At 35.5% G+C, this 12,591-nt stretch overlaps 1 protein-coding gene across 1 annotated transcript; it reads right to left on the bottom strand.

Annotated features, from left to right (window-relative positions):
* Window positions 1-11,836: 11,836 nt before the first annotated feature.
* Window positions 11,837-12,310, bottom strand: LOC142606261 (uncharacterized). The gene has a single exon (XM_075777643.1). The coding sequence runs from the start codon at window positions 12,308-12,310 to the stop codon at window positions 11,837-11,839; it is 474 nt and encodes a 157-aa protein (XP_075633758.1).
* Between the last annotated feature and the right edge of the window lie 281 nt (window positions 12,311-12,591).

The following is a 12,591-nucleotide window of genomic DNA, read 5'->3' on the forward strand; positions in this document are numbered from 1 at the left end:
AGGAATAAATATTATTACTTCAAAAAAGGCTTAAGGATCTTGATCATCACAATTTAAAATGAGGGTTAGAAAGCAAAGTGCTTGAACATGAATACAGTTGATGTAGATTCTCACTAAATAATTGAAAAGGTGTGATGTTTCCATTGAGTGCAAAAGGCATGAGAAAACACTCCAAAAAAAAAAAAAACAATTCTTGAAAGGAATGTTAGTTTGATTTTTGGGTCCACAAGTCCAGCTGATTTGAATCATTGATAAAAGCATCAAACAAAAAAAAGCACTAACTAGGTAGTAAAATTATGACCTAAGTCAATCATGAAATCCTACCCAGAGTCATTAAAAAAAAAACATACAAGATTATCACCAAAAAGAAAACAAACATACAAAACTCCTTTCTCTAACCAAAAAAAAAAAAAGAACATTTTTATCTTTGATTTTTGAAATGGCAAAACATTTTTCATAAAGAAAGGTTTAGAAATGATATTTATGGGATCCATAAGAAAATATATTTTTTTGAAAAATTTTATTTCGAGAATTGAAAAAAAAAAAAGGTGATTGAAAAGGTTTTCATCCACATGACATTTAAGAAGTTGGGTGCAAACTTTTAAGAGATGGGTTGCAACTTGCAGGTCAAATTCTGGGTTGAGCATTGGGCCCCCTAAGAGTAAATGGGGCAGAGCCTTTAAGTAATGGACATTTGTACATTGGTATCACGGATGATAGATGGGCCTTGAAACTTAGAATCTTAAATGGCATTTCAGCATATCCTTCCATAATTTATTTCCCTTATCCCTGCTTGTAAAATTTAGTTTATTTACCACTTGAAATATGGCACTGCCTTGCTTTTTTCCCAAGGTGTGACTAGACCAAGAGATCATATCCAAGTTTCAAACTCATTGAGTGAGAATTGAGATACCACTCGTGAAGGACCGAAGTTGCTTTAGTGGTAGGAAGCCTTCCAACTTTTCACATGGTGAGTTTGAAATTGAGAGTTTGAGCACTAACATGCCCATTAATTATGTGGATAGTCCCGCGTCATTTATGAGTAAGGTTTAAGTGAGTTGAAGACAGTGAACTCACATGCAAATTTATTTTTTCCAATAAAAAAAAAAGGATAAAAATGAAATACAAATTATACTCCAAAAGAAAAGAAAAGGAAAATCTCTAATTAGATACTTGGGGTCATTCTTCTGTGGCCCAAGTTGGTTGAAGATGTGTGGGAGTCAAAGCCAGCATCCTTGGAAGATAAATTTGGAACATCTCCTTCTGCAAATATCACACATAAGATAAAATGCAGCCGCAAAGCTCCTTAAAAGGACTGCCACAAGAGCACCCTAACAGGTCAAAATTTGTGGGAGTCAGCATATGCATGCTTGCACTTCATAGTTGGTAATATATATTGGGGTAGGTAGTTATAAATCTACATTTATAAATAGTGGAGTTGAGATATCACATTTGAGCTTCTTGCTTTATTTAAATGGAATCACTTATTTTTATTTTTATTTTTATATATATTTTTAATTGAAATGGAATATTACTACTGAAATTGTATTATTCATCTTGAATAGGCCTAAAAAGACATGGTCTGAAGCAAATTGAATAAATATATTAATATAATACAATGCATCATTAAATTAGTATTAGAAATTCATATTCTAAATTGAAAGCAAATCTATTTATTTATTTTTTATTCTAGTTAGATTATAGGGCTATATATATATGGACTCAGGCCATTAACAACTTTTTTGAAAATTTTCTAACAATTTTTTATAGCTTTATCTCTCTCTTCTTCTTTTTTTTTTTTTTTTTTTTTGTTGCACTTTCGGTGCTTGTTAATATTTTCCTATATATATATATATATATTCCAACTGAAACTTTCAATTTCATTTTTCTTCTGGTAATAACAATTCTTCTTGGGTCCTTTATTTTTTTTTATAATCAATTTATTACTTATATTTTTAATTGTCTTAAAAAAAATGAAATTATTTAAAGGTGAAATTTAGTTTCCTATATTACCCTTATTTTGAAAAAAAGAAAAACAAATTTCTTGTTAAAAATTGTGTCACTTGTAATATGAAGTAAATGACATTTTTAAAGGCAAACAAAGATTTGGCTTGATGATAAAATCTATATAAGTATGGAAATTTCAAAAAAACACTATTATTTTATCTTCTCATTAATAATTGTCTCATTTTAAATGTTTCATTTAAATTGAGCATTAGGAGAGTATTATTTATTTTAACAATTTAACTACCTTTACGGCCATTATGGCTTTACGGATAGTTCCTCAAATGAAGTCAGGACTTTCTTTGGCATGTGCTTACAAACAAAGACTTTTTTTTTTTTTCTTTTTTTTTTTGGAGACAATACAAACAAAGACTTTATTTGTAATTTTCAATAAAAATGTATATATAATATGGAATATATTAAAGGATGCTTGATTGCACTTAGCTCGTTAAAAGTAACAAAACTAATTAGAAAAATATCATTTGTACCAAAACTTACTTGACTCTCTAAAAAATTATGATCGATTGTAATAAAAATACTCAACCTTAACCAATTTACTTTGACAGGATAATCGGACACTATTGTTAACCCATAAGCTAGGTAACACATATTTTGTGTACTGCATAAAGAAGTATGACAATAAAAAGTTAACTATAGATTTGCCAGTTACTCCGCAATAACATTAATTTACAGTGTTTGTTCCCACAATCATTTTTCGAATTAAACATTTTCGAACTAATAGTTTGTCGTTGCTATTAGCGGTAGGAAAGGTTGAGACAAATGAATCCAGTTTTAGCGTCCAAAAGAATGTCGACGACAGCCAAACAAAACTAAGTGCTGTTTGGATCGCCGCCAAATTATTCAACGATTTGGATTCAGCTATGACCTATCCACAAACACACCTTTTTCGAAAAATTACACCCTTTTGTTGATTTGACCCATTTTTGGTCGTATATACTTATATTGCGGTCAAGTGTCAACCACTACTGTTTTTCGTCGAAAATTTAAATCATGGGAGAAGCTAGTGTTTATTTATTATAGGATAGCATTCTAAAATCCTTTCCTTTTTTTTTTTTTTTTTTTTTGCAGTATATTTGGTTGTAAAGTCTGAGAAATGGGCATTTTCCTTTCTTTTGAGAATGAAAAATTAAAATTCAAAGGGTAAGAGAGAGAGAGATTAGAATTCGTGTGAACTCTCTTTTTATAAAACAAATATAATATAATACTAAGTACGTATCAATTCATGTAACCTTATTTAATATTTGTAGTCTTTGACCTATTGCAATTGCGTCCTCTTTTTGTGCCGGAAATTATTTATTTAATTGCATGGAAATATTTGAATGGAGAAGTTTTATATTTTCAATTTTTAGTTTGAATGGGTTTTTTTTAAAAATTTTTTATTTGGGTTAAATTTTTTTTAATACTAGATAGAAATTATATTATCACATAATTTAAATATATATGTGTATACGTGTGTGAAACTCCTTCCTAAAAACTTGAACCCCAGCTCTTACTGTTTACATCACATACTTTACAAGCACTTATACTTGTGAAGTGACCACCACATTAAGGATGTGTAGTGATTATTTAAGTTAAATTTAAAAGGGTAAAGAATGGAGAAATTATTCATCTCTCCTGGAGGACCACATCACCAATGTCTAATGATGCTCCCGCTCAATCATTTAATGACATGCTTACATTTGATGACATGCTTACAATTTAATCGAGTCACACTCCTAATCAATAGTCACATCCTCTAAGGTGGTGAGATTCAAAGGAGAGAACTTGGGGATTGGGATTCGGTGCAACATCTCTCACATCATTTTCACTTTTTCAAAAATTTTAACTTTTTTTAAACTTTCAACTTTTTTATCTTTTTAACTTCCTTGATTTAATGATTGGTATCAAAAGATTCAAAAGTAAACTTTTTAACTTTTAATCTAAACTACTGAGAAGGTATTGTATGGTGCAATAGCCCTAGCTATTGCACGAGCTCTCAAACCAGAACTTGGGATGGAGAATGAAATGGTTTTGCTAATCCATAACTTGGGATGGAGAATGAAATAGTTTTGCTGACGTGTAATTTTTTTAATAATAAAAACAATTGCTACATCATTAAAAAAATTACACATCTAATGCATAAAGGGTTTTACAAAAATCAAAAGAGTTAGATCAAGGACCAAAAGAGCATAAGGTCAACCATAGGAACCCTTCCTCATCCAAACGGAATGATTGTTTGGAATGAGTTTCTCATGAGAAGTGAGACGAGGGTTGGAAGAATGAGAACCGGAGATGCACATAGACAAGGAGGTAAGAACATCAAAAACTTTCTTTAACAACTTACCATTTTCCCCCAAAACCGGTTTAGCTTGCAAAGCACAACTTCCAAGAAGCTCAAGTTTCTCTTTTCTTTTGATTCTTTTAAGAGCTTGAAACTTAGAGCCATGAGGTCTTAGATGACCAAGGGCACTACAATGGTGACACACAATGGGTTTAAGTCCACTAGGCTTTATAGGGAGGGATCTAGCAACATGATTTTGTTCTCTCTTCAACTTGGGACATTGAGGTCTTATATGACTCATCACACCGCAATGGTGGCAAGTTGGAACAAACTTAGATCCGTCCAAAACTTTAGGTTGAGACCTAAACGGAGGCTTTGGCTTAAGAGTCTTTCTCTCCACCTTTTGATTTCTTTTGTGTGGAGGAATGTACATCGATTTATCCTTTGAGGTAGAACACACAATAGGCATAACATCGGGTATCACAACATGATTGCAACAAATATTTTCATCATTTTTAGCAATAGGTTCGGCAATTAAACACTTGGCATGCATCTTAAGAGATTCATTTTCACATTTTAGCTCATAAACAAGTTTGTTAAACAAAACAAGTTTGTTAAACAAAACAAGTTTAGCATCCAAGTCTATATTCAAACATTCAAACTATTTCAGCTTTTCAAGAGAATTTTTAGCAAGTTTATACTTTTTAACCAATTTATTGGATTCATTGAGCTTAGCAATCAAATCATCCTTTTCACTAGTGAACTTGCTCAAATTCTCATCAAACTTCTTAACTTTTTTCTTCAAGAGTTTGACATTTGGAATATCAACAACAACACCAAAAGATTCATGTAACATGTCATCACAAGTATGAGGATTAACACTTATAGAGACATTTTTACAAACACATGGCATGTTACAATCAACAACATCCATAGAAGCATACAAAACACTATCCATGGCAAAACAGACAAAGGGGTCAAGGATCACACTTAGGTAATGAAACCAAAATAAGTGTACCCGCTATAATACCAATTGAAAGCTCGAATTTGTGTTAAAAACACAAAAGCTGTTTAGACCCCAAAATAATAATTACTTCTCGGTTGATTTTACTCTAACTTATTTAAGTGCAAAAACAAGAGTAAATGAAGCGTAAACAACCGATACTACTCTAGTGCATAAACATGAATAACAAACAATAAAAGTAAAGCACAAGAGTAAGGGAAGAAGGATGCAAATATAAGATAACACGCCGAAGTGTTATCGAAGAGGAAATCGAAGAACTCGGTGAAAAACCTCTCCGCCGCCCTCCAAGCGGTAATCATCTACTAGAGAATAAAGTTGGAGTACATGAATAACAAAAGACCCTCTAAGCCTAGTTTACCTAATGTACTTGAGTCCTCCAAGCTCCTGCTACCAACGGACTTCTCAGAGTCATGTCTTCTCTAGCTTTCTGGATCTCGCAATACGCTCGATTGCATTCGCCAAGCCTCACCGGCTTCTCTTGGCAAATCCCCAAATCTTCCCAAGTTCCAAAACACTTTCTTCACTTTGAAAATGTGTGGGTTGTGTTTGGGTACAAATCTCCTCTCAAGGTATGACAATGAGAGAGGGAAGGAGAAGATGTTAGGATGATTTCTCACTAAGGATTAGTAGCTCTCTCTCTAAAAGATGGGTGTGTGTGTGTTGTAGAAAACCTATCTAGAGTTTTTCTCTCTAAATGGCATCCTTACACATTTGTGGGTAATGAGGGTATATATAGTATGGGTGAAGGGTAAGAAAGTCACACTTTAAAATCCTCCAGGCAGAGAGTTTCGCGGGTATCTTGCAGGAAGGTCTTACCCGCAAAATACTCGTGATATTGATAGCCTGACACGACTCTTCAGCTTCCAGTCATGTGCTTCTCACATGCCCTTTTCGCGGGAACCTTTCTCGCGAACTTCTCGCGTGCTAGTCGCGAAATGCACTGATCTTCAATTAAGCTTGAGTCTTTACCAACTTAATACTAAACCCAATAAAATAAAATCCCACAAAAATACAAGGAAACAAATTTATGCAATTACAACACTTTTTGTTATGGAATAAAGCCAACATAAAACATAGTTGTAAATCACAACTTTACAATTTTCATCACCTCGTCATCTTTGCCAACAAAATAAACTATCTAAAAATTGTGACTCTAATAATAATAATAATAATAATAATAATAATCAAAGTCTTTTCTAAAACAGTTCATTGAATATAAAAGTCATCAAACGCTATAAGAATGACTTTTTGTTTGCTTATAGGTAATACAAACGTCTCACTAAATGAGAATGTTCTCTATTGTTTTAATTACTTTAAATGACAATAAATTAGACTCCTCTACTTTATTAGGAAAGAAAATACCTTTAAGGTTTCTATTATTTTTTATTAATCATTTCAAAAAATCACAACAATCATTCAAATAATAATTACATTCTTATTCACCTCTCTCTCTCTCTCTCTCTCTCTCTCTATATATATATATATTTTTTTTTTTTCTACTTTCTTATTATTATTATTATTATTATTATTCTTCTTCTTCTTCTTCTTCTTAATATGTCAATTTGAATTCATTGTTTTTGTAAAAGCTATATTTACTCTACACTATATTTAGTTATGAAAATTTTAGCGTATGTCATATATATATATATATATTTGATGGCTGATTTAAATGATTTCTTCACTAAATTTTTTTTGAATAATTTGATAAGTTACGTTATATATCTTTTGCTTTAAAAAAAAAAAAAAAAAAAATTAATTGGTAGTTTACTAACTTATGTGGTAAGAATTTTCTTTTGGTGATTCACAAAATTGTGGGTTTTTTTGTTTTAATTTTTTATAATTACCACCTAGATTTTAGAAGTTGAAATAAAGAACAAAAGTTTGCATAATGTATAATTCATATTAGGATGCAACGCACCCAAAAATGACTAGATATATAATATCCTTATGCTACAATCAATCTTCATTTTCATTATCACGTCATCTTTGCCAAAACAAAATAAACTATCTAAAAATTGTGACTCTAATAATAATAATAATAATAGTAATAATTGTAAAGTCACAATTTGTACCTAAGCCCAGTAATAGGAAGGGTATAGGCCCAAATAGCCCAATACAATAAATTTGTAGAGAGTGAGTTTGAAATCTGGTTTCTTATGAGCTTAGTTAAGAACGGCAGTGGCCCAAGATCACAAAACAATATAAATAGACTAGTTTCTATGATGAAACATTGTTCTCAGACTCAAGCTGAGGAGTTGGTTTTTATATTTCTTTCTTCTTAAAGACAAATTACAAAAATATTCAGTCTACAATGTTTTTCTCTCTTTTTCTCCCCCCCCCACCTTGGGGCTTTACTCTTCCTTTTATACTTCCCTTTCTCCTCTCTCTACCCTCCACGTATGGATCAAATCGTCGGTCGGGATACTTGTCCCATCAGTCCACTCTTGAAGCTTTTGAAGATAGTTGTAAGGCTGAACTCTGCTACTCAGGCATCACTTCCTCATTAATACGGCCAGAGAGTTAGCTGCAGAGCATTCAATGCGGTGGCAGCAGCTTTTTCTTTAGATATTTCATGTCTTTCCTTTGTCCTATACCCCTATGTTGCACAGCCTTATTAACAGAATCTCATGCGACGTTGCCTCTAGATGGCAGACAACTCATTCCGACCTCTGCTTAGCTGATCCGAGGATATATTCCTCTTTGGACCAACTTCTCTGATGATCACAATCAGACTTTGCTTTTCTATAAACTAACACAGACCCTTAATAAGATGTTTCCCCATCCTCGAACTGCCTAATGTCCTCGGCTTGGGCTTCTGGCCCAATATGCATATTAATATGCACTTCTAGGCCCATCTCCCCCACAATAGCCCCTCGAGATTCTTCTTTCGAGCTCCTCTGTAGGAAAGGAGAATTTCAATGCCACCAAAATCATTCTGTGCCCATTGCACATATCTTCTAACCACACGAATGTTTTTTTAACTGCCCGAGGCATGTTCCTGACGTTTCGACTTACGAGACGCTCCCTTGTTAAATTTCTATGGCTTTATGTCCCCCACGTTCTACGGTGCGATGCGGATCCAATGGTTGAGGATTCTGCTGAAACCCAGGCGGGAATTTTCCCGCTTGTAAACCTTCTTTGATACAAATATCATCTAATCAAATTATCTTTCCCACTTCAACACTCATACAACGAACCTGAAAAATTTCACAGTCTACACGTGCCCTCACAATTACCAAGAACTAGTTTGAGGAGATTTTTCTTCCTAGTGTAAGTCTTCATAAATCTCTTCGTTCATTTTCTTTTCATCTACTTCTCTCTCTTCCGTGTCTTTGTCCTTGGCTCTATTTTCTCTTCCTTTATCTTTCAATACCTCCAACCCTCTCTTGAAAATGGGTAGATTCGCCCCTCTAGTAGATTCCGAGAAGAAAATAGAGGAGTTTAAAGCTCTGTATAGGATCTTGCCCAAAGTGTCCATTAGATACTATGAATTAGGGCAATGGCATGAGAAAAGGCAGGAGGCCAACAAAGCTAGAGAAGAAGCAATAAAGGCTAAGGAGGAAGCTGAGAAGGTAAGGGATCAGGCTGAGCAGGATGGATATGAGGCTGGTGTGGCTGAGACCGAGGAAAACCTCAGGTTGGAGGTCTCGGAGGTATGTAGGCATTACTGCTTCCAAGTGTGGAATGAGGCACTTACCTAGGTTGGGGTTGATGCCTCTTCTAACCTTTGGAGGACAGAAAATGTTTACTATCCCCCAGCCATCCGGGCTTTTGGTCCATCTATCCCCAAGGCTGATGGTGCCTCCCAGGGAGTAGATGTTGGAAAGGATGGCTCAGTTGAAGCCCTTTCTTCCACTGGACATCCGTCCGAGGAGCTTAAGCAGCCTGAGGCCATTGGGAAACCAACTGAAACAACTAAAGAGGTGGCCCATGATACTGCTCAGCCTTCCACTACCCCTAAGGAGTTTGCCAAGGAGAAAGAAGCTACCCAGCCAATGGAGATTGTCTTGGCGACCCTTCCTATCACCACCAAGGAGGACCTAAAGGGCAAAGGACTTGCTTCTGACAACATGGCTCCTAACCAGTGTCCAAAGACTTCCAAGGGCAATCTTGTGATAAAGATGAAGTCGTGACTCGTCCTTGTTTGTTCTTTCTTTTAGATTTTTTAGTTTTTTTTTAAAAAAATTAATTGGATATCATGTAAGTAAATTGCCTTTTCAAAAGACTTTAAATTAACGAAAATGACGAGTTTTTCCTTTATGTGTATGTTATTTGTATCTTTTCCTTGTATAATTTCTATTTTGCTTAGTACCTAATTAGTAGGACAATGACATATGCCTAACTTTGTTATCTGCATAAGTGAAAATTCCTCTCTAATTAATCAATAGAATCAAAAGTTAGTAAGTCAACCAAGTTAGCAAAACACCTTTGTAACTACAAAATCCATACATCTCAACAGAATAATCATTCACATCATTCACTATAGACTTAATGATCTTAAGGAAATAATCAGGTATTGACCAGACAACAGATAGGTTTGATATACTTACAAATGCATTAAGTGATGCTCATGAACTCCCACCTGTTCAAATCACTGTTTTGGGAGTCTCCAAGATATGCAATCAGAAGGGCTAAACATAATCAAGATTAACCTCAGGTGTTAGTTAACCCAAAGTGGATGGTTCGAGGAACCAGAGGGTTCTGTTTAACACTTAGAAAAGTGTTGAAAAATATCAATTTACCCAATGTATGTGGTTCGAGGAGCTAGGTATAACCAATGTTCTGTTTGATACTTAGAAAAATGTTGTGAAGTATTAATTTACCCAAACTAGATGGTTCGAGAAACTAGACATAACTAAGGTTCTATTTAATACTTAGGAAAATAACTTAAAGTGTTAATTTACCCAATGTAGATGGTCCGAGGAACCAGACATAACTAAGGTTCTGTTTAACACTTAGAAAAATGTTATGAAATATCAATTTACCCAAGGTATATGGTTCGAGGAGCCAGGCATAGCCAAGGTTCTGTTTGATACTTAAAGAAAGTACAAAATGTCATAAATTACATGTGATAAGAAAGATTTTTATTAATAATAATACATTCAAAGGTTATTTACATTCCATGGGCATGGTACAACTTTTTCATGTAAGTCTTCCAGATGATATGCCCCTATCCCAGCCACCGAGGTAATACGATATGACCTTTCCCAGTTGGACCCTAATTTTTCCCATGCCAGATTTTTTGAAGTACCTAACACTTTCCTTAATACCAAATCCCCTGGCACCAGTGGCCTCAACCTCACGTGTGAGTCATAGCTCTGTTTGAGCTTATGTTGATAATACGCCAGTTGAATCATGGCATTTTCTCTTCGTTCTTCGACCAAATCCAAACTTCTTCTCAATAACTCATCGTTATTGTTTGGAATGAAAAAGCTCGTCCTTCATGTTGGGAAATCATTTTCAAGAGGAATTACAGCCTCGGCCCCATAGGTCATTAAAAAGGGTGTCTCCCCTGTTGATCTTCGTAGGGTAGTTTGATACGTCCAAAGGACGTGTGGCAATTCTTCCACCCATTTTTCTTTGGCATCATCCAACCTCTTCTTGAGCCCGTTTATTATTACTTTGTTGACAGCCTCAGCCTGTTCATTCCCCTGTGAATAAGCCGGGGTGGAATATCTGTTTGTAATGCCCAAATCGCAATAGTATCTCCTAAAGGCCTTGCTATCAAATTGAAGGCCATTATCTGAGATGAGGGTATGAGGAATTCCAAATCCGGTGACGATATTTCTCCAGGCGAACTTTTTTGCATCTAAGTCCCTGATATTTGACAATGGCTCAGCTTCAATCCACTTAATAAAATAATCTGTGCCAACCAGTAACCATCTCCTATTCCCCACTGCCTCAGGGAAAGGTCTCACAATATCCAAGCCCCACTGAGCGAAAGGCCAAGGACTGGACAGAGGATTGAGGATGCCCCATGGTTGATGAATGTGAGTAAACCTCTGACACTGGTCACACTTCTTTACATACTCTTGTGCTTCTCTCTGCATATTTGGCCACCAATACCCTTGGGTTAGTGCCCTGTGAGATAAAGATCTACCTCCTATGTGGCTTCCACAAATTCCTTCATGTAATTCTTCCAATAGTAACTCGGTTGCTTTAGGGTGTATACACAGCAAGTATGGTCCAAAAAAAGAGCATTTGTACAACTTTTGGTCCTTAGATAACCAGAACCGAGGAGCCTTTTTATGCATTTTGTCGGCTTCAGACCTTTCTTCATGTAAGACATCTTCTTTAAGGAACAACACAATGGAGTCCATCCAACTAGGCCCTACTCGAGTTTGATGAACATGGACTGCATTCCCATTCATCTCATTAGGTCTACACAAGTCTTCCACCAAGATAACCTAAGGTAAGCTCTGTGTCGAGGATGTTGCTAATGTGGCAAGAGAGTCTGCATGGGTGTTTCTACTTTTGGGGATTTGCACTAAGATAAAAGACTCAAACTTTAATCGTAACTGCCTAACCTAGTTTAAATACTCCTGCATCCTTGGATCCCTGACCTCTAGTTCCCTTATTACCTGGCCCACAACCAGCCTCGAATCCAAGAACATTTCTGCCTTTTTTCCTCCCATCTTTTGAACCATGGTCATCCCTACCAAGAGAGTCTCATACTCAGCTTCATTATTTGTGGCTGAGAAGTTCAACCTCAAAGATTTCTCAATCACGATCCTCTTCGGAGAAATCACCACCAGCCTCACTCCTGATCTTCTTTGGTTTACAGTGCCATCCACATACACTTTCCACAGCAGAGGTTCCTTTAGGGAGATTGTGCCAATTGATTTTTCATCCATGTCCAAAGTCTTGGCATTTTCTTCTAACGAGGGCTCAGCGAATTCAGCCACCAAATCGGCAAGGACTTGACCTTTTACAGAGGTGCGAGGCATATACTTAATATCAAAGGCTCCCAGGATGGTACCCCACTTGGCAATCCTTCCCATGTAGTCGGCGCTTCGAAGTATTGATTTAAGCGGAAGTTGAGTTAAAACAACTACAGTATGGGATTAGAAGTAATGGGGAAGCTTATGCGTAGCATGCACCACTGCTAGAATAGCTTTTTCCAACGGTAAATAATGCACCTCTACCTCATGTAATGACTTGCTTCCATAATAAACCGACATCTGTACACCACCATTAACCCGTATCAACACCAAACTAACGGCATGATGAGCCACAACAATGTAGAGGAATAGAACTTCATCCACCTCGGGTCGAGACATAA

The sequence above is a fragment of the Castanea sativa genome, chromosome 8, assembly GCF_040712315.1.
Source record: "Castanea sativa cultivar Marrone di Chiusa Pesio chromosome 8, ASM4071231v1".
In the NCBI taxonomy this organism is placed as follows: domain Eukaryota; kingdom Viridiplantae; phylum Streptophyta; class Magnoliopsida; order Fagales; family Fagaceae; genus Castanea; species Castanea sativa.

Bases quoted from the DNA above. Each gene is read 5' to 3' on its own strand.
- LOC142606261 (XM_075777643.1), bottom strand. From the start codon at position 12,310: ATGGGAAGGATTGCCAAGTGGGGTACCATCCTGGGAGCCTTTGATATT.